A 26,791-nucleotide genomic window follows, 5' to 3' on the forward strand; every position below is an offset into this window, starting at 1 on the left:
CTAAAAAGTGGGTCCCAGCACTCAAAGTTGACACCTGGAGTGTGCGTGTGTGTGCGTGTGTGTGTGTGTGCGCACACGCACGTGTGTGTGTGTGTGTGACATCACTAGGACCAAAATCACTAAAGTCACAGTTTGGAGGAATAATACCATCACGTTACATATCAATCAATGCGTAATTTCACGCAGAATGTGTTCTATCTTTGTTTGATCAAAAGGTACAGCCCAAAAACCAGTGTGGGACGGAGTGATGGTACATCACCACGCCTACCACCTGGGGTGTTGCCCCGCCCACTGCATGGGGGGGTGACGCACTGGCATTCCGCACCGGGTGACACGAACCCTAGTGATGCCACTGCATGCATCTGTACCTCTCCACTGATTTCTCAGCACTTTGTGGAACGGGCAGTGGGCCCCAGGGACTGACTACACTAAGGGCACAATCCTAACCAGGTCTACTCAGAAGTAAGTCCTATTTTGTTCAATGGGGCTTGCTCTCAGGAAAGTGTGGTTAGGATTGCAGCCTAAAAGAGAAGTGTGCTGTAAGAGATGCAAAATCCTGCAGAACTTTAGCCTGCCCTCTTTGACTTGCGGTGGCTCATTCTCCCACAATGAGGTCCAATAATGATAAATCTGGGGGGTTTGTTAGATTAGCAGAAGGCAGCACTGTGAGCACGTACATGTGGGTATGTCTCGCTACTTTCTGTGGCATGGCTGGTGGCTGCAACAGCAGGGGCTGTCTCTCACACACACAATTTTGTAAAAGCACAAGCATGGTGAAGTGCTGCTAGCCAACCAGCACTAGTGACATCTTAATCCCATTTATTCATGAGTCAGTCATATTGGGATGACTAGGAATTAATTACTCATGAATCCTTTCTGACGGAGGCACAGAATCCTCCTTTCACCAAGTGACAGGACCTGCTATTTGCACTTCAGCCAATATGATGCCATTGTTTTCTGCGGAACTAAATAAATCACTATATTTCAGCTTGGCAGGGCTGCGGATGGGAGAGGTTATGTTCCGGGGTGGGGGGAGTAAATATTATTTATATCTGCCCAAAATTCTGTTCTGCCAATGAGAGAGAGAGAGAGGAGAGAGAGAGAGAGGAATGTAGTTGGATCATTGGACCAGGCCTGGATTCTTAACCCCAGTTAGCCATGAAGCTCACCCTCCTCTACTTGTCTGGATGGAACTTCAGGTCACATCTGGAAAGTCCTGTGAGGTCTTCCCCACACATTCCATTATGCACAGAAATCGGTATCCTGGACAGATCACCCATGGAGACCAAGGACCCTGCCCTAGGTTCCTTGGAGGAGGAACAACAAATCAATATTTGCCTAGCAAGCAATATCAAGGAAAGCAGCAGATTAGGGTTTGTGATGCTCCTTTTACTTTCCCTTTCTCCTGTCCTCTGAATTGAAAAGGAAGAGGGATGCAGATCAGAAAAGGAGGTGTGGAGAATAGAAGATTAGTGGGCAACAGCATCAGAGAATGAGACGCTCAAGCTACCACTATTCTATCCTCCACACTTCCTGTTCTGCTCTAACCCAGGAACTAGGAGTAGCAGAAGCTGGCCCTCCACCAGCTAAAGGGAAGCTATTGCATGAGTTTCTGACTTGGCCTAAGTTCTAGTTCATGAAAGCTTCTGCTACAATGAGTTTGGCCACCTTTAAAGTGCTTTGAGACACTTTTGTCATTTCTTCATAATGACAGACACAAAGCCAAGTTCCGAATAAGCCCCTTCAAGAGTACAGCAACCTCAAATTTGCAACAAAAGAACATTTGTGCTGGAATTAAACCCCACTAGCTTTATTGTGGTGTCTGTGCTACTCAGAGGGAAGCCCCCTTGAGTTCAATGAGACTTACTCCCAGGTAAATGGGTGCAGGATTGTAACCCCAATTGCATATGACTATAATCTATCATATACATATAATCACATAGAGCTGCCTTCGGTATTTGCTTTGGCATGGGGAAGCTAGGATATAAATTCTTATAAGGTAGGTATAAGAAGGTAGGAAATAAATAAATAAACTGTACTCAAGTACAGGTTTAAGTTTATCTAGAAAAAATGTAACTAGATAAAAAGATCACAGCAACTGCAGAGACCTGCAATCTTAACTCTACTGCAAATGACTTTCGGTCTCACACTAGTTCATCTCTCCTTCCTATCTCCTGTTTTAAACTAATCAGCAAGTCTAATGACATTTAGGTTCAAGATAAGCAAGGCTTGAAGGCCTTCAGGTGAGAGATGGTAAATTGTTTTACATCCTAGGCTGGAGAGATCATCTACCAATTTGGGATTAAATGGGAGGATCACCTGCCCATATCACCAGGGTGCTTGCACTAAAACCTACATGATAGATCTATGCTGCTTAAATTGCCAGCCTTTTTAACCTGTTGGTTGCTGGAGTGCTGGAGTGGAATCATAGAGTTGGAAGGGACCTAAAAGGTCATCTAGTCCAATGCCATGAAAAATGCAATTACCATTTACACAAGAGGAAGGAGCTGTGAACTGAGGCAGCAATCCTATACACAATTACTAGGGAGTCAGTCCCATTGAGCTAGGTGAAACTTGTTTTTTTTTGGGGGGGGGGGGAAGAAGGCACCCTTAGAATAAAACCCTGATCTGATGTGATCTAAGGGTTGCATGCTTCCATTCTATTCTATAGAGGGATGTTCCTTTCTCTCTCACACAACTCTAGAACTAGGGGATATTCACTGAAATTGAGTGACTGGAGAGTTAGAACTGACGAAAGAAAATATTTCTTTACCTAGCATGAGATTAGCCTGTGGAACTCCTTGCCACATGATATGGTGATGGTGTCTGGCCTACACACCTTTCCAAGGGGATTGGACAGTCTGATGGAGGAAAAGTGGGACCATCACAGGTTACAAGCCACAATGGGTACACAACCTCCTGGTTTGAGAAGTAGGTTACCTCAGAATGCCAGGTGTAAGGGAGTGGCAGCAGGATGCAGGCCAACAACAGACCAGCATCCTGTTTACTTTTCACATTTTTATACTCAGCTGCACCCCTCCTTTTGTCCTCACAACAACCCTGTGAGGTAGGTGAGGCTCAGAGAAAGTGACTGGCCCAGAGTCACCCGGGAAGCTTCATGGCTGAGGGGGAATTGAACCAGGTCTAAGTCCACCTCCCAAACCACTACACCACCCTGTTGCCACTCTCTTTCATCTGGCATTCAGAACCAGCCTCAAAGCACACAGCCTTGTGTGCTCCTTGAGGCACATGGTGGGCCACTGTGAGCTACAGGAAGCTGAACCAGATGGGCCTTTGTCCTGATCCAGCAGGGCTCTTCTTAAGTTCTTGTGGGATTTGATTTTAAAGTGGGATTTGCTCCAGGAGTCCAGCATCAAAGGATGGCCTGTGAAGCTGAATGTTTGAGAATATAAATAGCCACACTTACCTTGGAAAGCACACTGGGTGATATCAGGAAAGGAGTTACACTATTACTATTACACTATTACTATTACTGTTATCAGTTACACTGTAATAGTGTAACTCCTTTCCAAATTGCAGATGAGATACTGAGATCATGTTGTGAGGTTGATGTTAAGCCTACACTACCTACCTACCTACACTACACTACACTACCTACCTACACCTGGTCCTCATCAATGCACCAGAATGGTGAAGATATTTCCACAGTAGAATGGAAGCAGGAGTTGGGCACACCTGAACTTCTGGTGGTGCTCTACAAAGGATCAGACCCTTGGTGGATCTAGCTCAGTATTGCCTGGGCTGGCAGTAGCACCACTAGGGCTTGGGTCACTCTGTGCTGGAGGTCAGTGGGTCACTCCTATGATGGACCTCTTCCCATGCAGTGGGTGGGGCAACATGAAGGGCAGTGGGCATGATTATAAACCATTGCCCGGCCCCTGCTGGTTTTTTTGGCTATAACTTTTGATATAATAGAAATATTTCAGCACAGTTTGTTTTATTGCATTCTGCATTAAATTATGCATCAGTTGATATGTAACATGATGGTATTATTCAAAAATATCAAGATTTTAAAAATTTTGGCCAGTAGTGGTGTACACCCCCTTCCCCGTGTGCATCACCTAGTGTGCCCCCCTCCCTCCCCCGCAGCAATGCCACTCCTCTCTGGAATTTTACAGCAGGATTTTCTTAGCTCGTTCTGGACAGCCTGCCAGGAATGGAAACTGAGACCTCCTTCATGCAAAGTGAGATGCTTTACCACTGAAAAGGTACCCTGAGTAGAAGAACATAACAGCCCCACTGGATCAGGCCATAGGCCCATCTAGTCCAGCTTCCTGTATCTCACAGCAGCCCACCAAGTGCCCCAGGGAGCACACCAGATAACAAGAGACCTGCCTCCTGGTGCCCTCCCTTACATCTGGCATTCTGACATAGCCCATTTCTAAAGTCGAGGTGGCACATATGCATCATGGCTTGTAGCCAGTAATGGATTTTTCCTCCAGAAACTTGTCCAATCCTTTTAGAACTCTCTGGAAACTGAAAGGTTTATTTGTTTTAATTTTAAAAAGGATCTTTCTCAAAATGTGAGACCTTTAGTCTCCTTCATAACAGAGTAACAACAGGCACAAAATAGAGTCACAAAATTGCTTATTCTCCTTCATAAGTTTTTCTTTAAAAAAAAAAAAACCTTTGGATTTAGACAGAGGAGAGTTTGTTTGCACTGAGAGAGGGTGTTAAAACACACACACTCTCCCCACTTTGCATGGTAAAAAAATGTAGCAATAGTAGTAAATCATTAGGTCCCCCATCTAAGGCTGTAACCCCACTCCTACAAAGGAGTGAGGACCTTTTAACTCAATAGATCTTTATTTTGTATTTATTACAATATTTATATACCGTCATTCTCAAGACTCAAGTGGAGTCTCAAGGTGACTCAAGGTGGTTTACATAGGCAGACTGATCATAATCCCCCCTCTTTTTCAAATGGGGTTTTTACAAGTGTTACTCTATAAGAGAAACTCATCGAACCCTCCATTTCCCCAGATGTCTCCCTTTGAAGTGCAGTCCTCGTTCTGACTGCACAGATCTTGCTTCTGAATAAGTTTACTTCTAAGGAAACATGCTTAGGACTGGGTTGTCTGTGACCTGGATTCAAATCCTGCTCTACACAGGAGTGCAAACAAGTGTGAAAGCAGCCAGAGCCCTTCCCATCTCCAATGAGTCACTGCAATAAAGCACAGAAAAGCAGGAATGCAGAGAGGAAAGAGAAATGATGTCATCCCTGTGTACCAGAAGCTGCTTCTGCTGGTGGGGTAGGGGGAGGAGATCGTGCCTGTGAATGAGGCAACTTGGAGGTTGTTGTGGGCAGGGGAGTAGAGCTAACCTTGTCCTGGACATGGTCTAAGAAAGGGTCAACCTGGAAATAGTTCAATTACATTGGTAAATTTGTAACAATCCAAGGCTTCAATCCTACCCACACTTACCCAGGATTAAGTCCCATTGACCATCATTGTTAAAAGCATATATATATTGTAGTCCATTAAAAGTACAGATCTGTAACTTTTCCCCAAATGCAGTCATATACCAAAGTAGCATCTAATAGTTTAAAATTAAAATATTGAAATGAATGGGAACCCACCTGAAATTCTGTTTCATTAAAAACCAGTCTTGTGAGATTTTTTGCATTCACACATGTATCATCATAAGTACATTTGGCTTTTTAATGGACACCTCCCCCCATTTTCCCACTAAGTCAAGGGTTCTCTATACTCATCTTTGAAAGAACCAACAGTCCTATGGCTCTTTTAAGGTCACCCAGTATATTGTGGCTTAAGTTTTTTGGCTAAAAAATTATACATATAAGTTCAACACTCTTGCTTGGTACTGTTGTGTAGCTGTTGTGTCATCATCATTCCCCCCCACCCCCCCCGCCCCAAGGAGGAACTATCTGGCTTTCAGGAAATCATTCAGAATTGCTGTTCCATTCATTGGAGATAACAGTGTGGTGGGGAGGCACAAACAACATTGTTTCATACCATTTCTTAAAGATCAACATTGTAGTCACATCACATAGGTAAAAAGGAGCTCCTGCAGAAGAGTTTCCACAGAGACCCAAGGAAAGGGGAAATATTTACCCCTAGACTTAATAATAGACTTAATGGAGTTTGATGGGTTAACACCCAGGTAAGTATGTATAGGACTGAAACTTTAAACAACATTAATTTAGCTGAGCGGGATTGGGGCCCTGTGAGCTTCTCAGGGCAGACAGTTCTCTTGCTGTAATGCTCTTCATTGTATAGGCTGGTGCTGTGAAAATAGCTTAGCTGCAGCTAGAGCCAGGATAGTGGTTTGGGAGTTGGACTTAGACCTAAATGATCCAGGTTCAAATTCCAGCCACAAAGTTTTGGGCCAGTCACCATTGCTCAGCTCTGCCTACCTCACAGGGTTGTTGTCAGGGAGAAACCATGTACACCACCCTGAACTCCTCAAGAAATGGCAGGATAAAAATGTGGAAAAAATAAATTAAATAGGAACTCCCCACCCACAAGAACACTGGCTTGCTTCCTCCAGAGTTGTGTTTCTCAGGCAGGCTGCAGACTTGCTTAGCCTAATGCCCCACACACTGAAAAAATATGTAAATTTATGTCAACTGTTCTAACTTCTGTACCTTTTAAGCAAATTTTCCCACAGGAATCAGCAGTTTGGTTTGCAGAAAAGGCAAGACACCTGTTGCATCCAATCAGAAAATAAGTTTTTTTTTTTTTTTAATTGCAATTGAAACTGGAACAAGGAGGGTCAGGTTAAAACACCCTTCCCTGGAAGGTTTACTCTTTAGACTTGCAAGGAATGTTGATTAAGTGTCCAATGCTTGCAGAATTCATCTCTAAGCCCCTGCAACCAAGTTGGAGGTCTTTTTATAATACCTGACCAGCTTTTTTCCCCCTTTGTTCTTGGGGAGGGATATTTTATTATGAGCAGGGGAGAGAACTGTAAGGAACTTTTTTTTGAAAGGAGTTCAAGGGGTGCCCAGTTGTCAACTCACAACTGGTCTGGAGTGCAGAGGTAAAGCAATCTGCTTTACCAAATTCTGCATGCTTACTTGAGAATAAGTGCCAGAGAAAACATTGTAGCTGGCTTTAGAGCAAATAAGCCTAATTTATATTTTTATATTATACTGGCAACCTTCAGTCTCGAAAGACTCTGGTGTCGCGCTCTGAAAAGTGGTTCTGGCACAGCGTCTAGTGTGGCTGAAAAGGCCAATCCGGGAGTGACAATCCCTTCCATACTCAGTACCGAGCTAAACAAACGCGTTGGTAAAGCAGCTACCACGTTTTCCAGACTCACAAAGAGAGTCTGGTCCAACAAGAAGCTGATGGAACATTTTTATATAAAAGCCTAATTATATTATATGTATATAAATGGGGACTAGATCAGAATTGTTTAAGAACAGACTTTGGTCCCTCAAAAAGGCCAGTCCCATTGATCCCAGTGAAACCTACTTCCTCCCAAAACATGCACCATATGCTGGAGTTAGCCCCATAGAACTCAGTGAGACTTGTGGTTGGCAACCTTCAGTCTCGAAAGACTATGGTATCGCGAGACTTACTTCTGAGTAAAAAGGAAGAGGATTGGGTTTCCCTGGCAATATTAAGTCAGTTTTTGGCATTTTAAGACAGCAGGAAAAAAAGTATTGAAATCATCAACAGTCTCAAGCTTAGTGGCAGAGTCATGCAAACAGGTGTCTTGGCTGAGACCACGTCCAGGTATCTACATGGTGGGAGAAGACCATGTGAAGTGGGTCACCCACTCCTGAAGTTCTGCCATCAGTTGTGTAAACTGGATGCACACAGAGCTTGGAAAAGTTGTCCTTCTCCCCCTCACCCTCCTTTCAAAAGAATTGGAACATCCATGGGGCAGAGGACAATGGGAAGGAGCAGAGGGCCAGATCCTGCAGAAAAAAGAGGGAAGGCAACAGGTGCTGGGGAAAAGGAAAGGGCAGGAAGATAAGAAAACCCTCAAACTCCTTTGCCTTCGCACTTGCACTGGAACCCCCCAATTTAAAACCCTTTTCTACCCAGTCCACAGGTTTGATCCCTGTTGCTATAGACAACATTGGGCAGAAATGGCTTTTAGTGTGTCCTGGAGGGCTGGTTGGGACTCTTGAAGCCCCCATTGAGTGGGGGTTTACTTTGGAGTAAAAAGAGACAGAGGCTGGCCAGACATTTCCCCCTACTCTGCTTAAACCCATCCAATGATCCGCTGCCTAAAGCAGAGGGACTCCCAAGTTCTGTGCTAGGAACTGAGAGCCCAATCCTATGCAAGTCTACTCAGAAGTAAGTCCAATTATCCTCAGTGGAGCTTACTTCCAAGAAAGTGTGGATAGGATGGCAGCCTCAGCCCCTCCAAATTGAGGAACTCACCCAGAGGAGAAAATGTTTTAGGAATGCTTCAAGAGGTGGGGAGTTCCGCAAGCCACTCTGGGTCAGACAGGATTGTACTACCCGATCCTGCGCAGGGTTACTCACAAGTCAGTTCCCTCCTCCCCACCACCTTCCAGGGATATTTACTCGCAAATAAATTTAAATCACCGCTGCTACATTTTGAATATAAAGCAGGGGTAAAAGGCACAGATTTAGAGCCCGATCCTAGGCAGGATTACTCAGGAGTAAGCCCCATTCTAGTCAATGAGGCTTGCTCCCAGGAAAGTGTGGGCAGGATTGTAGCCATTTCTGCTGGACAGTGTATACGCAATGTGTACCCCTGTGGGTTGGGCAGAAATGAGTATTAAGTGGGTTTAAGAACATGTTTACACGTGTGAACCCCCTGAGATTTTTGTATTCAAGCTACATCCCCGGAAAATAAAATCAAGCAGGGTTGGAGTATCAAGGCAAACATAATAGCTGCCTTGGGATTCCTACTCTGACGAGCTGGTTGTGCCAGAGTAAATCCAGATCGAGACAAGTTACTACTGGGTTCATATTCAACTCTCCATGCAATTCAGATTCCTGATCCCATAAGAGACGTATAGCCCAATCCTGTGCCTCTACTCAAAGTAAGCCCCATTATAGTTTATGGGGCTTACTCACTGGTAAGGGTGGATAGGATTGCAGCCCCAGGTTCCTGCCTCTTCACAGCAAAATTACTCCGAATTCCGTCCCACCGAGTTCACTTAGGTTTTACTCGCAAGAAGGGGCTACCAGACTTACAACCGCAGCGACGCTCCGACCGCGCGACCACGACCCACTTCAATTCTGGGGACCCACCCGTCTTTGAAACCGGGTTCGCTCCCATTTGTGGCAGGGCGAGCCCAAGGTAGATCCGCCTCCACCGGGCAGCTGACTCGCGAGAAGCCCTACACCAATCCCGAAACACAAACTGCTCATGTTTTCCCCTCCGTGTAACTTTGGGATCCTCGGCGCACTTACTCAGGAGTAGGTGCCATTGTACAGGGTGGAAGCCTCTTGAAAAAAACCCCTAGAAGCGGCTTAAATTTTCCCACCACCAGCCGAGGCTAAGGCTACAATCCCAACCACATTACCTGGGAGTAAGCCCCATGGAACTTACTTCTGAGTAGACATGCATAGGATTGGCCTCTTAAACCAGTTTATACAGAAGCCACTCCATTTCCCCCCCCCCCCCAGCAAGACTCAGCGCCCAATCCCATGCAGGTCTACTCAGAATTAAGTTCCATTATCGCCAAAGGCGATTACTCCCAGTTAAGTGTGCATAGAAGTGCAGCCTGAGAACCACCTATACAGAATTATAGTCAAAGGCGCTTACTCCTAGGTAAGTGTGGTTAGGATAGCAGCCTGAGAGCCCAATCCGATGCAAGTCTACTTAATAAGTCTCATTATTGTCAATGGGGCTTACCCCTAGGAAAGTGTGCATAGGATTGCAATCGGAGAGCCCAAGTCTACGCAAGTCTACTCAGATGTAAGTCCCATAAAAGCCAATGGGCTTACTCTCAGGTCTAACTGTGGATAGGACTGTAGCCTCAGATGCCTTCAACATAGGAGGATCGCGCCCCTCCCCTCGCACCGAGGCGGCCTCCCCTGAACCCAGAAGCCACTTACTCCGGGGTAGTAAGCAGGACGGCTGAGCTCTCTCTTTGCACCGTTTCGGACTCCAGGCTCGCTCGCCTTCGAAAGAGACGCCAGACACACAACACACCGCGGAAGCTCCTGTTATAAAATTTATTGGTCTCTCTTTAAAGTTCTTTCCTGGAGGAAGGGATCTGGGGGTGGGGGGGCAGATCTCTCCAGAGGGATCTCGGAGGGCGACAGTCACAGAAAGATCAGCCCTAAAAAGATCTCCAAATCCTCCCCTCCATCAAAATCCACCAAAACGAAAACAAGGAGGAAATTTACACAACTGTACAAGCGGGGGATAGGGTTGGAGGAGAGCAGGAGAAAGAAAAATACCCCCCTTATATGATACGTCTCTTCCTTCTCTCTGCCCCCCCCAGTAAAAACCTCACAATATTTGCAATCAAGTCTGTTGATTCGAATTCACTCCCGTTCGGATTCGAATTACAAGCACTCTCTCTCTCACGCACAGAGGGCCCGATCCTCTCCCAACTTTCCAGCCACCGTGCAGCCTCAAGGCAAGGAAACACGCATCCCCTAACCTCGAGGAGACCACCCTGAACTGCCCCCTCTACTACTGGATGTAGCCAACACCCGGTTGGCATGGCTGCATCAGTGCTGGAAAGTTTGGAGAGGATTGGGCCCGCACACCATGGCTTGTCTTCGGGCCCAATCCTCTCCATTTCCCAGTGCTGGGGCGGTGGTGCCTTGATCCAGTGCTCCCTTACCACTGCACCGTGGCTACATCAGAGTTGCAAAGTTGGAAGAGGATTGGGCCCTTAACCAAGTTACCTGAACACCCCATAAGAGTGAGACTTGTCCCCCTCTCCACACACACACACTATCCTGGGTAGGTTTACACCCTCCTCTAATTGCAAATTGGACTTACAACCGGTAGTAAGTTCAGAGTATAAAGCAGTTCTGGATGGAGCTGGTGCATAAGTTTTGTTTTGTTTTTTTGACGCCCCATGAGAGTGAGACTTGTCCCCCTCTCCACCCACACACTCCATCCTCGGTAGATTTACAACCCCCTCCGATTCGAAATTGGACTTACAACCGGTAGTAAGTTCAGAACATAAAGCAGTTTGAGTGATGAAGGGAATGCGTAAGTAAAGTTTTTCTTTTTTAAAAAAGAGGGGATTTACATTAAAACAAATTAAAACCGTGGACAGAATTACAAGAAGGGGAGGGGGATAAAGCAGTTACTCCACCCCCCCACGACAAAACGAAAATGTAAACATTTAAGATGGAGGCCCATTCACCACGTTCTCATTTCGCTTTAAGAACATTAAAATTCTCCTTAACAAGACCCCCCCCATCAGACATTCCCTCTCCAAACGTATCCTGTTGTAAATCTTGAGGAGGGGTGTAAGAAGAAGAGAATCTCTCCGCGGCCCCTGCTACAAAGTCAGCAGTCAATTGTGCTCTATTCAGACAAATAATTTTCACTTTTTGTACACGTTTTAACAAACTAGAAAAAAGAGCCCGCGGGACTACCCTCCACCAGAGTTTGTCGGTTGGGAGAGTTCGTCCGTCCTCGGTTTTCGCCCCCCCCCCCAACTACCAATTTTGGGTGGTCTGAAGGCAAGAGAAAGAGCTAGGCTGGTGTCCGGATTCTGCCTCGCACGTGTGAACGCGTTGCTGGGAGCAGTCTGGCTGGCTGCGAGTCAGCGCTCGTTCTCTCCCCTTAGACGTGGGGAGGGAGCCGTTTCTTGAGGGGGGGAGATGCGAGGGGGGGCTAGATATGAGTCAGTGGCACGGTGCCGTTGACAGGCGTGCCCGCCCCCTGGTAGTGCTGGTGGACCCCGTGCAGCCGGCTGCCCTGCAGCGCCGAGGGGTCGGCCGCCCCGGCGTCGCCCCCCGGGGGCAGGTACATGCTGATCATGTCCCGCAGGTCGCCCAGGCAGGCGCGCTGGGAGTGCGAGGCGATGGCCGGCGGGGGCGAGCTGGGCTCCGACTTCACCACCGAGCCCATCGTCCCTGCCAGCCCCATGGAGTGCCCCGACGGCTGCTGCCCCCCGTAGGCTGCCGCCGCCGCCGCCATGCTGTAGGTGGAGGCCGCGCTGCTCATGTAGGGCTGGGCGCTGCTGACCATGATGGGGCTGTACTGGAGCCCCCCGACGTCGTAGCGCGGCACCGGCTGGACGTGCTGCCCGTAGCCCAGCTGCTCGGGCATCAGCGAGGCGTACGCCCCGTTGGGCCAGCCGTTCAGGTGGGCGTAGGAGTCCAGGCGCTGGCCCACCCCGACGGGGCTGCTCCCCAGGGGGCCACTGCCGCCCCCTCCTCCTCCTCCGCCGCCCCCCGGGGGGGCGGCCCCCAGCAGCCCCCCAGGCAGCGCGTACTTGTCCTTCTTGAGCAGCGTCTTGGTCTTGCGACGGGGCCGGTACTTGTAATCCGGATACTCCTTCATGTGGACGGCGCGGAGCCTCTTGGCCTCGTCGATGAACGGGCGCTTCTCGGCGTCGCTAAGCAGCTTCCAGTCGGCCCCCAGGCGCTTGGAGATCTCCGAGTTGTGCATCTTGGGGTTCTCCTGGGCCATCTTCCTCCGCTGGCCCCGGGACCACACCATGAAGGCGTTCATGGGGCGCTTGACCCGGTCCTGGTCGGGGGTGCCACCTCCGCCACCTCCTCCTCCTCCGACCCCCTTGTTGTTGCCCCCAGGGGCTCCACTCCCGGCAGAGCCCCCCCCTTGGGGGGCCTTCAGCTCGCTCTCCAGCATGCTGTACATCGAGGGGGCGGACAGGAGGTGCGCCAGCCTGGTGGAAAGCCGGCCACGACCCGCGATGGCAACACCAGGTAGCTGCGACCCCCCGCTGCGAACGCTCCCAGGCCGGCCAGAGACCTCGCAGCGCCTCGCGGTCCCTTCGGACGGATCCTTCTCTGCCAAGCACTCGCTTTCTCTTTGGGGGGGGTGTTTGATTGACGGCCTATAAATGAGAAGCCGGCGGCCAATCAGCGTCCAGGACCCTGAGGCGGGGTGGGTGGAAGCGGCCAGGTTGCTCTCTCGCCACCCCCCCCGTCCAAAGTTGCAACTTTTAAGGGAGGGGGGCTTCTCCAGCCTCTGCAGACCCCCAACTCCTCCTCTTCCTCCCCCCCTTTCCCATTGCATGCATTTCAATGAAGTCAACCAAAAGAGGGGATTGAGGGTGCACACTTTCCTGGAAGTAAGACCTACTGGACGCAATGGGACTTACTTCTGAGTAGACACGCATCGGATTCTGCCTTTACTCTCTGTAAAGAAGAGGGAGGTGATTTCATTTCAATGGCATTTTATTTTAATAGGTGCTTATTGGAGTATAGAAGCCCATTCCCAGTTTGGCATACTGGTTTTTACTGGATCCATCCCCAGTCACCGCAATCACACCAGAAACTGACCCAGAATGGCCAGGGGAAGCGAGGACGAGGGGGTCCGTTTACACTGCGAGCCCCAGAAGGATTTACTCCGAAGCAAGGCCACTGTGGCTCCATGAGGTTTACTCCCTAGTTGGGGGTTACAATCTTTATTTTTGAGTGTGCCAAACAGTGCAATCCTAGGCAGGTCTACTCAGAAGTAAGTATCGTTGAGTTCAATAGGACTTACTCCCATGTAAGTGTGGATAGGATTGCAGCCTCGAACACCTTTGCTCCAAACTTTCACGGGGGAACTTGGGCCTGATCCCGTCTATATTCCGAAGTAAGGCTGCAATCCTAGCCACCCTTTCCTGGGAGTAAACCTGGTTGAACACAATGAGACTTGCTTCTGAGTAGACATGCATAGGACTGGGCTGTAAGGCGCTGCAAGAAAGTTTGCAGCCAAATCCTACCCATACTTACCTAGGAGTAAGCTCCAGTGACTATAACGGCATTTACTTCTGAGTAGACATACATAGGCTTGGGCTCTGAGTGGAGTAAGATTGTTTCTTTTTGGGGGGCGGGAGAGGAGGGGGGAAAAAAAGGCTCCAACCCTATCCACACTGACCTGGGAGCAAGCCCCAGTGACTCTAACGGGATTTACTTCTGAGTAAACACGCAGAAGCTTGGGCTAAAGGAGAGCCTCTTTTCTGCTTGTGTTCTCTCAAATAGTCCTAGCTGCAGATGAGCCCCGCCCGGGAAGGGGGGGGAAGTTGGCAACCTTAGTGCAAGTGACAGCTATTTTGGCAGAAGCTGGAGGTTGGGGGGGGGGAGTTCAGAGAGAGAGAGAGAGAGAGAAAGAGCGAGCGAGCGAGCGAGCAAGAACTGTCTTGGAAGAAAGTCATTGGCTAGGATGGGAGTAAGTTGTTGGGAAACCTGCAGGATCAGAGCTGTTCCTGAAAATAAAGTCACAATTTTTATTTTTTTTGGGGGGGGGGCAGAGTGTGTGAGTGGGTTTGAGGTGCAACATAGATGGCAATTCCTGGATGTCCCAAATCTCCTGCCCCCCCTCTTTCCCCCTTGGGATAAACAAGCCTCAGTGAGAGGCCAAGGGGGGGGGGTCTCTTCTCGTTTCTGGAACGAGGTTGGGAGGGGAACTAAGCCAGAGTTTACTGCCTCCCGCACGTCTCGCCCCTCCAGCCTTTCTTTGCTCAATGCTCCTTCCCACTTCAGTTTTTCCACTTGGCTGCCCTACAACGGGGGGGGGGTGCAATTTTGGAAAGGGGGGGCGAGGAAACTCGTTTGCATGGCAACCACACAGCAGAGAGAGGGAGAAAAGAAACTTTTGTGGGGGCGGCTGGAGCACCAGCTCGCTGGGGCTGTCAATCAAGGGGGCCTCCCCTCTTTCTCTCCCCAGACCCCCCCACCCAGCACACACCTGCAAGGCCCCCTGAGTTTCAGGCCCAGAACACAAGTCTTAAAGGCGCAGCGTCCGCCCCAAAGGACCAGGCGAAGCGGATTCCTTCAGCCGTCGGTTAACTTGGGAACAGCCCCAAGTTTGATATGCGATCCGTTTACTTCAGAGTAGCTCCATTCAGGGTTGCAGGGTGAGGGGTTTGTGCAGGGAGCCTGAGCGGAGGGGGAGTGGGGTAATGTGTGTGTCCCTGGCTGGACGGCCCCGAGGGGCAAGTTGCCCCGGGGTTCAGTGGAAAAGAGGGTAACCCCATGTTTGGACTGGGGGGGGAGGGGTACGACTCGGTCCTCAATAGGAGGATTACGAAGGAAGACCTGGTCAAGGGACACGTGTGAAGAGCAGACCTACTATAGCTTGCAAACTGGACACGTGTAAAGCGGGCTTTGGAGACGTGGGAATGAGCTCTGAAGTGTGGCCAACCCAGCAAGCCCATTCCCTTTTCCTGAAGTTTGGGAGTCGGATTTAGAACCCAATCCTAGAGCCTTCCTACTCAGAAGTTTAAGTCCCCTTGTAGTCAATGGAGCTTACTCTCGGGAAAGTGTGGCTAGGATGGCAGCCTTAGACCTGGAAGATCTCCGCTTAGCCTTGAAGCTTCCTGGGTGAACTTAAGCCAGTCACTCTGTCTTCTCGCCTACCTCACAGGGTTGTTGTGAGGACAAAAGGCGAGGAAGAACCACGTACCCCACCCACCCTGAGCTCCTTGGAGGAAGGACAGGATAAACATGTGGAAAAACTTATTTGGAGAAAGACACGTGTGAACGCGTCGGGGCTCCTGAACTACCCGAGTTCCATCTTCTCCTTTCCCGCAAGTCTTTGCCCTGAAGGTCGTTCGGATTGTAAACTCCTTGGGGCAGAGCCCCGTTTTCTGCTGACCAAAGTGCGCAGCGCAGCTAGCGCGCAAAAGAACCTGGGTACTCGGCTCAGAGCCCAAATCTATGCATGCCTACTCAGAAGTAAGTCCCACTGTAGTCAATGGGGCTTACTCCCAGGACACAGTGTGGATAGGATTGCAGCCTCACAGTTCATTCCTGCGCGCGTCTACTCAGAAGTAAGTCCCATTAGGTTCTATGGGGCTTACTCCCAGGAAAGCGTGCATAGGATTGCAGCCTCACAGCTCAATCCTATCCACACTTTTCTGGGAGTAAGCCCCATTGAGTCTAATGGGACTTACTTCTGAGTAGACATGCATAGGATTGGGTTCTCAGTCTGTTGGTCTTTGGGGTGCCCCAAGACCCAAAGCTGCGTTGGGTCGGACGAACCCTAACAGCGTAATCTTAGGTGTGTTTACTTCGAAGTAAGGCCCGCTGTGTTCAGCTGGGTTTAGTCCCAGGAGACTGCTCAGGGCTTCATAGGGTTTACTTCTAAGTAAACATGCAGCGGTCCGTTAATGCGATGCGGGAACCCCTCTTTGTCCACGAAAGGATTAATCATTAGTTATTCGTTTGTAATTATTAATTATACAAACGAGTAATTAATTAAGGCACTAACAGGTAGAAATCCTTTGGGTGCAGCTTTTCCAGCCTTGGGGATGCTCTCGGGGAAAAGCTTCAGCTGCTGGATGCTTGCTTGCTAGGCAGCAGGTCAAGCACAGGAGCCTTGCCTGAAATAAAAGTTGGCAACCCTCGTCCAGAAGGTTGGGTATGACACCGCAGTTCAACGGAGGTAAATCTCATTGGAAACGTTTTATATATCCATGGAACTTACTTTTGTGTAAAGTGAAGGGGATTTGGGAGCAAGCAGTGGCGTAGCTAGAGGGGGGCAAAGCACTAAGTCGGGAGCCTCACCGAAACGTGCAAGGGGACTCTCCCCTTCGGAGCTATTCCAGGCGGGGGGAGCAAAACGAAGGCGGTCCCCCTCCTGGAATAACTCCGAATGCGAAGGGCCCCTTGCACGCTGCGGAGAGGCTCCCTGCAAGACTTAGTGCTTTGCCCCCTCTAGCTACGCCACTGAGTGACTGTTTTCCTTGTAAATAGATCAAGTCTGACCAAGAACCCATTTCTGCCGCATCTGTTTCAAGTCCAGATGCGCGGAAGCGCAGGAGCGGCGCCAGGGCACTCTGCGTGCGCTCAGGAACACTGTCGCTTGACTTCGTTATATGGTTCGAAAAGAAGGGCTGACGATCCGGCTCTGACAACGCCGCGTGTCGGGGTTGAAACGCTTGAATGTGACTCCGGGTGCTCTGATCACTAAGAACCAGGTTGGGGTGGGATGGGGTGGAGGTAGGGGGGCTCAGAGATTCAGGGAGGGAAGCAGCCAACTCTCACCCTGCCCCCTCCCCAAGGCCATCCAGGCGTTCAGGAGCTCGCCTTGTTGGAAGGTGCTTCAGATAGACCTCGATTAACGCGCTTTTATTTTATTTTTCCCTAATAGCTTAAGGGGGGAGAGAGAGAGAGAGAGCAGACTCTACTCCCAATAAATTATTATTATTATTATTATTATTATTACTTATAATATATTTCTACCCTGCCTCTCTCCTCCTAAGAGGATCCATTATTATTATTATTATTATTATTATTATTATTATTATTATTATTATTATTATTAATTTCTACCCTGCCTCTCCCCCAAAGAGGACCCACTATTATTATTATTGATAATGATAATAATGATAACAATAGGGTCCTCTTTATTATTATTATTATTATTATTATTATTATTATTATTATTATTATTATTGATAATGATAATAATGATAACAATGATGATAATAGGGTCCTCTTAGAGGGAGAGGCAGGGTAGAAATATATTATAATATTATATTATACTATTTACATGTAATATTATTATTATTAATAATAATATTAATAACATTAATAATAATAAAAAATAAGTAAGTAAGTAAGCCAATTTTACTCCAAGCGGGACCCCTGCAGCTCTACCTGTCAACTCGGAGGAAAACCCCCTCGACTTCCACGGGGCTTACTCCCGAGTAGTAGGCACAGGCGTGCAGCTTCAGGCTGGGCACTTCCGCGGCTCCGCTTCACGGCCAGTGGGGTGTTTATTTTCCAGATCATTGGGGGGGTCGGGGGTCGGTTTTCTGCGGAGGGGGGGGCCGTGGCGTGTGGGGGAGGGGAGGAGACAGAAAGGGTTATTCTCCCTTTCCTGGAAGGGAGAGGGGACGGGACACACACCAGACCAGCTTCCGCCTCCGAAGTCCTTACTCCGAAGTAAGCCCCCTGGATGCCAACGTTTCGAAACCCTCCGGATCGAGGCCATCGTCGCAGGCGCATCATTCTTCAGGCACATTCATCCCTTCCCCCCCCCCCCCATTGATCCTGATAAATCCCCCACGCCCCCCAACCGGTTACTTTTAATCCGGTTTCACCCCCCACGAAGCCCTTTCCACGGGGCTGCACTTGGTTTGCTTGAAAGATCCCATTCAAGGTGTTGCTCTTCAATATCTCCATCCCCCCCCCCAAAAACAATCTAAGCCTTTTGGGGGGAAAGGGGGGGGTCTCTGAAGCTGAGGCTCTTTCCTCCCCAACAGTCCTCTCTGCACTAGCCTGCTTTAGGACAAGCCATTCATTTCTTCGTGGGAACTTCTGGGAATGAAACCGAATCAAGCGCTTGGAAAAGGGTCTTAAGCGCAGCGACCCACTGCTTAAGTTGCTCTCAGTGCGGGGGGGGGGGGGGAGGAAGGCTGCAATCCTAAACACACTTTCTCGGGAGTAAGCCCCATTGACTATCATGGGGCTTCCTTCCGAGCAGACAGGTAGGAGCTCTCAGGCTACAATCCTATGTACACTTTCCTGGGAGGAAGCCCCATTAAACACATGGCACTTACTTCTGAGTAGACATGCCTGGGATTGGGCTGTAAATCCCGCCGAGCTCAATGGCACTTACTACCAAGTAAGGCTGCAATCCCAGTCTTACTTATCTGGGAATGAGCCTCATTGACTGTAAAGAGCGTTACTTACTTTAGACCTGCATAGGACTGGGCTCTAAATCCCAGTTTGCGCCAAAGCACCCACCCGAGGACCTGTTTACTCGAAAGTAAGCCCCCTTTGCTCACAATGGGACACTTAGTCCCAGGTAAGTGCATTTCGCATTCACGTTTACTCCGGAGTAAGTCTCAGTTTGTTTCACACCGAACTTCCCAGGATGACTCTGCCTACTCGAAAGTGAAGTCCCACTGAAGTCAATGACACTGACTCCCAAGTAAAGGTGCTCAGGATTAGAGCCTTCATGACACTTCTTTCTGGATCCAACCCCTCCCTGCCTCCCCCCCATACAGATTATGATATATTTATAGCATTAATTCCACAGAAACTTTACTAAGGTCCTAACCATTTTTGTCATTAATGCTACTTTATGTTTGCCTGAAACCACGTGGAATGCAGTTCACACATGTTGCTTCACAACCCACGTGAAGGGGCTCTTGGCTGAGATATCCCCTCTCCCAGTATGATGCTCCCTCTCTCTTGATACTCTCATCAAACTAAGTGGATGAAGTTAACCCTTTCCTGAACATCTCCAGTGCAGGAAAGAGACTGAAGAAGACTTTCCATTTGTATACAGATCCTTCTTTAAATCTAGATTGAGATTCTGTATTTTAATAGCTCTGTTGGGTTTTGCTATTTCAGCTGCTCACACTGTAAATGCTATGCCTTTGCTGTGAATTGTATAGCATTGTTTCAGCCTACACTGCCTTCAAGACACTGTGGAAAGGCAAAATATAAATGGCCGTACTTATTTATACATGGGAGCCCAAGTGCTTCTTGTCTCCTGCAAATGACATCAAAGGCAATGAACAAATGCACCCCTAAACAGACCTTAAAAGAAGGATTCCAAACCAAAACAGGTGACCCTGCTGTGTATCAAAGCCAGGCAGAAGGTCTATTGGGACCCACTAGAATCTTTTGGGGCTGACTTGTAGCAGCTCAGCAAGTTTTTGACTCCCAACAGCAGTCAAATACATGAAGGAAGGACAAGGAAGGACTGGCCTTGGGCTAACCATGTCGCTCTCAGCCTCAGTGTTCCTCAGTGTTCCTCAGCTGCAAGCTGCAAGTGTTCCTTATCTGCAAGGAAGGACTGGCCTTGGGCTAACCATGTTGCTCTCAGCCTCAGTGTTCCTCAGCTGTAAAATGGGTGTATTGATTGCTTATCTCTGGCTAGGTCCTTGGGCAGCTCTGCTGGGAATGCCCCCCCCCCCAATTTGGAGCAACTAGATTTGTCCTCATATATGCAAGTCATCCCAGTAGACAGTTTATGGCAGACACTTATCACTTCCTATGTTCTTAGGACTGGATTGCTGATTAACTGCAAATTGAATTAAGGCTACAGACAGGGCTGGGCTTTCTGACCTGAGGGTGAGTTCTGCAGAGATAACTTACTTCTGATTACACAGGCCTGCACAACTGAGGGTCAGGAAGACTTTTTTTTTTCCCCCAAAATTGATGGTGGTTTTATTTTTGCCCCATTATTTTTGCTCCACCATGTCTAATTTGATTCAAGCAGCTTTGCTTCGGTGTAGGCTTTCTCATGAGGAAGCTGCTTGAACTATTAACTGTTGGGGTCATGCCATATCTCTGGAACTAGACCTGATGGGGCAAAACTGATGTCATTTTTGAAACCAGCACCTGAAATACACCCAGGGATAGGTTTAACGTTGAAGGCAGCAAAATGTGTGTTGGCCTGTGTCACTTAATTATTTAATTTTGTTTGTAAAATGCCTTGTGAATTTTTTTAAAAAGAAGCATATAATGTTAATAACAGCAACAATAAAGCATTATTAATGGAATGGCTGTTTTCCTGCTAAAGGCAGGGGGTTGGACTAGATGACCTTATGGGTCCATGCCAACTGGATGATTCCTAATGAGAACATAAGTCCCCTGCCCCAAGGGCTTATGACAGAGTTTGATACAAGGAAGAGAGCAGAGGAAGGCAAGGAAAATGGAAGCAGGACTCTCAAATAACTTCCGTTCAGGGCGGCCAGATAGAAAGGAAGACAGAGTGCCTCTGCATTTAACCATTGTAGAAGAAGGAATCTTGGCAGGTTCATGGAAAGGTTTAAAAAGCTGCACCTGCCAACATTGCCTCAATGGTTAAAGGCAGAGGCACTCTTGTCCTTCAGTGTATCTGGTCACCCTGCTTCAGTTACATGTTAGCAAGTTGTCTCTGTGCTTTGTGCACAAACAGAAGGTTACCTAGAATAACCTCTTCTCTTCTCCCCCCCCCCCTGCAGTATTCTGTATGTCTTCCCCACAGTACTTTGGATTGTGGCAAGGACAAGAAACGCGTGTTTCCCCTCCTGATCTGGCTAAGGAAGGCAAACTCTGTTTTCTTTCTCCTAGAGACCCCTTCCCCATCGTTCCCCACCTCAGCCTGCAGTATCCATTCATAATACAAAATAACTCTTTCCTAGGAAAGATTTACTCCCCTGCTTTCTCTGATTTTGCCTTGTTTGTTTTTACATTATCTTATTTTATTTTTACCCCAGTTTCCTGGAGTTCTTTGCAAGAAAAGGACCTCTTTATGGTTTTCATCATATATCATCATCTAGGACCTCTGACCTCTTTATGGTTTTCATCATATATCATCATCATCATCAAATTATACAGAGCTAACATGGGGATGAGTTGCAAAAGAACTCCCCATCGAGGGCAAATTCACCTTGCGGCCCATGTTGGTCCACATTCCCAGGAATTGTCATAAGAGCATAAGAACAGCCCCACTGGATCAGGCCATAGGCCCATCTAGTCCAGCTTCCTGTATCTCACAGCGGCCCACCAAATGCCCCAGGGAGCACACCAGATAACAAGAGACCTGCAAGGCTTCCTGGGAATTGTAGTTAAGAACATAAGAACAGCCCCACTGGATCAGGCCATAGGCCCATCTAGTCCAGCTTCCTGAATCTCACAGCGGCCCACCAAATGCCCCAGGGAGCACACAAGACAACAGACACAACCTGCATCCTGGTGCCCTCCCTTGCATCTGACATAGCCCATTTCTAAAATCAGGAGGTTGCGCATACACATCATGGCTTGTACCCTGTAATGGATTTTTCCTCCAGAAACTTGTCCAATCCCCTTTTAAAGGCATCCAGGCCAGATGCCGTCACCACATCCTGTGGCAAGGAGTTCCACAGACCAACCACACGCTGTGTAAAGAAATATTTTCTCTTGTCTGTTCTAACTCTCCCAACACTCAATTTTAGCGGATGTCCCCTGGTTCTGGTGTTACGTGAGAGTGTAAAGAGCATCTCCCTATCCACTCTGTCCATCCCCTGCATAATTTTGTCCCTGTATCATATATTGTCCCTATATCATAGCAAATTGAGATCCTAAAAAGTCTTCTGCACGGGGAGACATCATTAAAACATTGTCTAATTGACATTCAAGAAGCCATAAATTAGTTGTCCTCTTTTTATTAAACCCCCCCCCCCCAAACACACACACACAAATAAAGCAAAAAGGGGGGGAAAAAAATAAAGGAAGACCCAGCCACAGAATGGAGGTTTCCAGTGAATGAATAGTCAGGACTGCTTTTCAAGGACCTCTGCTTTTTGATCAGGGGAGAAATTAGCTTGAAAGGGCAGACAATGGGAGGCTGCCCTGTGATGGGCACAGAAGGGGGGGCACAGCTCTCAACAGCCCCTCCCTCTGCAAGCTTCTTGGTTTGCAGGGGCTGCTGTTTGTTTCATAAGAGGAGCACTGGTGGTGGAGGGAGAGTAAACCCCCCCCTCCCTGTAAACTGTTGCACTTTTCAAAACCCCTGGCTGGGGTATCCAGCTAGTTCAGTTAGTGCTTCCCTGCTTGTTTGCCTTACGTTCCCCTAATATTGCCAACACACAACTAAAACACCCACACAGGAGTGTCTTGCCTGCCTCTCTTTTGAAGCAATCAGGAGTGGTTCCCTGTAGCAATCTCTAGTTGCTCCAGTTTGATGTCAGGGGTGTCAAACAAAAGGCCGAACATGGCCCCCCCGAAGCAATTTATCTCCCCCCCCCGCCCTGATTATAATTGGGCTCTCTCATCTCTTGAAAATATGAACAAGATTTGCTCATTTGCTTGTCTGTCTTTTGCAGTTAGTGAGTTTCTGTGTAAGAACAAGGTGTTTATTTCTGGTCATCATCTGCTTAATGATGTCACTTCCGGCCTTTAGCAGGCACCACAAATGCTAACTTTGGCTCTCTGCCTGAAACTAATTTGATATCCCTGCTATATCCTATATGTGTCATTTCCCCTCCTGCTAATAATAATACTGAACATCTATATCCCTAACTGCCTTCTACAGAACCTGGCTCTGCCTTGTGTGTTCGAACCATGAGCAGAGCTCCAAGGCTTAAGTCTGAGATCCTTTCCATCACTAGACATCACACCTGAACTGGGGTAGTGTGCTGGCTAAGAGACTGCCCTGCAAATGCAGTCCCTGGTCTGGCTCTCATCTCTGCTGTGAACCCATTGGGTGGTCTTAGGCAGGCCACTCCCCTTTTAGTCTCAGTCTTCTCCATCTGCAGTATGGAAGTAATAAGAACATAAGAAGAGCCCCACTGGATAAGGCCAAAGGTCCATCCAGTCCAGCTTCCTGTATTTCACAGTGGCGCCACCAGGTATCTCAGGGAACCCATAGAAAACAAACTATACCCTTTTGTTGCACCCTTGTGTACTTCTAATACTGGGTTGCATATAGTCATCACGGCTTGTAACCTGTGATCGAGTTTTCCTCTAGGAATCTGTTCCTCTAGGAATCTCCTTCGAAAAGCATCTGACCTTCAGGTGCCATCACCTCATCCTGTGGCAAGGAGTTCCACGGATTAATGACATGCCAGGTTAAAAAAAAAAATCTTCTTTTGTCTGTTCTAACTCTCAGGACACTAAATTTTAGACAACTTAGGTTTGTTATAAGGGTAGCATCAAGATGTGAAAAGTGTTAGACAAAAGCTAAGTGCACAGAAGCTGCCTACTGAATCAGACCATTGGTCTATCCAGCTGAGCACTTTCAATATGGCAGCAGCTCTCCAGGGTTTTCAGACAGAAATCTGGAGATTCTGCCAGGATCTGAACCTTATAAAACCTAATACATAAAACACAGCATTCGAATTATAAAATAAACAGTTACAATCTAGATTAGTGGTTTCCAAACTGTGGGTCGCAACCTGATTTTTGATGGGTCACCAAAGGGTGATGGAAAAATCAGATGACTAATTGCCTCAAGCCCTGAAGCTATTCAAAAATCAGATACTGCATCTGCGAATCACCCTTCAAAGAGCTCAGCTCCTGCAGTTTGCAAGTATGTTTAAATACAGAGAGATAAAGTTTGAGGGTCTTTTTTCTGGTTATTACTTATAAACAAATAAAATATTATTTCTTTTTAGATCGCCTTTTTTAAAAGTGTGGTAAACCTATGTGGGTCCTGACAGAGTGTTGTTGTTTTAAAAAGTTGGTCCTGCTGCTAAAAAGTTTGAGAACTGCTGATCTAGATCATTTATAACCAGCACAGCAAGTAATATAATAATTCTAAAAATCCATAGGTGGTGATAAGTAAAAAAAAAAAATACACAATAAGCTAAAAAAATGTGAATACACAGTAAAAACAGGCTACATAAAAGAAACCAGGGGTATTCCATTCTTACCCACCCTCAAGAGTTAATGTGAATAAAAATGTTTTTAGCCCTTGCCGGAAGTGAATAAAAATGTTTTTAGCCCTTGCTGGAAACTTTCTGTTGGAGGGGCAGATTTTAATGTTCTGGTAGTGAGTTCTATAAAAGAGGTGCCACACATGAAAAGGCCCTGTTTCTTGCTGCTGCACCTCTCACCTCTCTCTGGCAGCAGCACTCTCAACAGGGCCCTCTTCAATGACCTAAGAGAGCAGTTAGGGTTATATGGGAGTAGATGGAACCTCAGATACTGAGGTCCCAGGTCATAAAGGCCTTAAAGGTAAGGACCAGCACCTTGAATTTGGCCCTGAAAAAATGGGCAAACAGGGTAGTCACAGGAGCAGTGGCTCAATTGAGTCAAGACCCTACATGGGCCAGTATGGGATTGTTGTTGCAAAGGGTTGTTGCAAAGAAAACTTTAGGAGAGAAGAGTATTAGGCTGGGTTGGAAGCAATCTGGATGCCATTTCTAGCTGTATTAAATTCAGTAAATAAAAACATATTCTGGTTTCCCCTAAGTAAATGGCAGGTCATTCAGGAACCCTTTGCATGGCCTTGGGCCAGTCAGTCCCCAGCAAATTTCCATTTGCTGAAATAGTAATTGGGAATAAGGAAGGGACTGTTTCCACCTTCAATTGTTATCTTAAATTGGATCTTAAATCTAAATGATCACCCTAATACTCCTGTAGGGAAACAAGCTGATTTCTGCCTTTGGGGCTCCTTGGATTTTTCCATAAAACATTTAGTGGCTACTTAGTCAAATATTCCTGAAATTTTAATTTCCCTCTAGTGACACAAAGAGGAAGAACAAGATTAGCTGTTCCCGAATGTGCTAATGCTTAGTCTTCAAAAATTGACAGCTAAACTTTTAAAAACAGCAGAATGAGAGATATTTAAGGCTTTGATATTAGGGCTGCCAATATTATAACTGGCTTGCACATTTTTGGTCTCTGCCCATCGAACTTCTGTGAAAGACAGAGGAGCAGATTGAGCACCTTTATTTTTGGTCAGTTGGCGACAGCCCAAGTTACAGTCTTAGCCCGAAACTTGAAGTTGAACTTTGAGATTTGGTTGAGATTATTTATGATAGATTTGTAGCCTGCCCTATTCAGAAGTTTGAAGGAGAGCTAGCTGTTGTAGAGATGGAGGGTGCACCTCTCTCTCTCTCTCTCTCTCTCTCTCTCACACACACACACACACACACACACACACACACAAACTCCAAATATCAAAATGTAAGGTTGCTATCCTAATGTTGCAACCTTGTCCACATTTCCCTAGGAATAAGTACCATAGGACTTCTGTGCAAATGTATAGGATAGTTCTGTAAGAGGACTTATCAGGAGGTGCCCTCATAAAACAAGTGGGACTTGTCTTGCTTCCAAGTAAACATTTTTGACTAGGACTTCAAAGTGATCTACAACCTTATCCTAAATGTATAATTTCTGGTTTCAATGCACTTTTCTGGTAGATTCTTTTTCTTTTAACAGATTATGACTTCTTAGTTCTACAACATATTGCAATGAATAGATTAAACTAGTCCTTCAGCCAGATGAAGAAAGGAATACCAAGTGTTTCCAGCAGATGGTGTACAGTAGCAGGGCCAGTGAAGAGTGAAAATAGACACTATCCTTTTCTCGCCCCCCCCTCCCCAATGACTTTTGTATCAGAGTATTCTGAGGTTTTTCCAATGGTTAAAATAAAAGATGTGTTTTTCATCCTGTGATTGACTAGATCAACTTGCAGGATGGCTTAGCAAAAGATTAAGGTAGATATATCTAAGGTAGATATATTTCGTATATATATATATATATATATATATATATATATATATATATATATATATATATATATATATTAAAAATTTCCAGAAAAGGTGCCTTTATTACAGGGGTAACTTTGAATGAAGGGAGGGGGGGGGGGCGCTGCCAATACATGTTTGGGGTCAAAAGAGCTAAAGGGGGAACTTTGGCTTTTTCTAAACACCAGGCTCACCCTCAACACATCACAACACCATCTCAGAAATTGCTTTTGAAAATTCCTTCAGTTTCAATATGGGTTTCTTATGGGAAATGTCCGTATGGTTTGCTGTTTAAGAACTTTATAAGCCCTATAAAGCATTTCACTCTTCATGCATAGAGAACTCTTTGTATCCTGTCCACAGTCTGCTATCATGATGAGCTACTGAATACAGTCTGTTCTTTCATTTTATCTATCTTCTTCACTCACAATGTTGTAGACCAGGGGTGGGCAAATTTTCAATTTTAGGGATGCTGGGCCTTTAATAATAGTATAGAAGAGGGAATTTCAGCAGGTGCAGCTTGTCATCTGTGAGATGACAAGC

The 26,791-nt window shown here is 47.1% G+C and overlaps 1 protein-coding gene across 1 annotated transcript; it reads right to left on the minus strand.

Annotated features, from left to right (window-relative positions):
* Positions 1-11,784: 11,784 nt before the first annotated feature.
* SOX3 (SRY-box transcription factor 3) lies at positions 11,785-12,774 on the minus strand. Its single transcript, XM_066640103.1, has one exon. The coding sequence runs from the start codon at positions 12,772-12,774 to the stop codon at positions 11,785-11,787; it is 990 nt and encodes a 329-aa protein (XP_066496200.1).
* Positions 12,775-26,791: the final 14,017 nt, after the last annotated feature.

This window comes from Tiliqua scincoides, chromosome 12 (genome assembly GCF_035046505.1).
Source record: "Tiliqua scincoides isolate rTilSci1 chromosome 12, rTilSci1.hap2, whole genome shotgun sequence".
NCBI lineage: Eukaryota > Metazoa > Chordata > Lepidosauria > Squamata > Scincidae > Tiliqua > Tiliqua scincoides.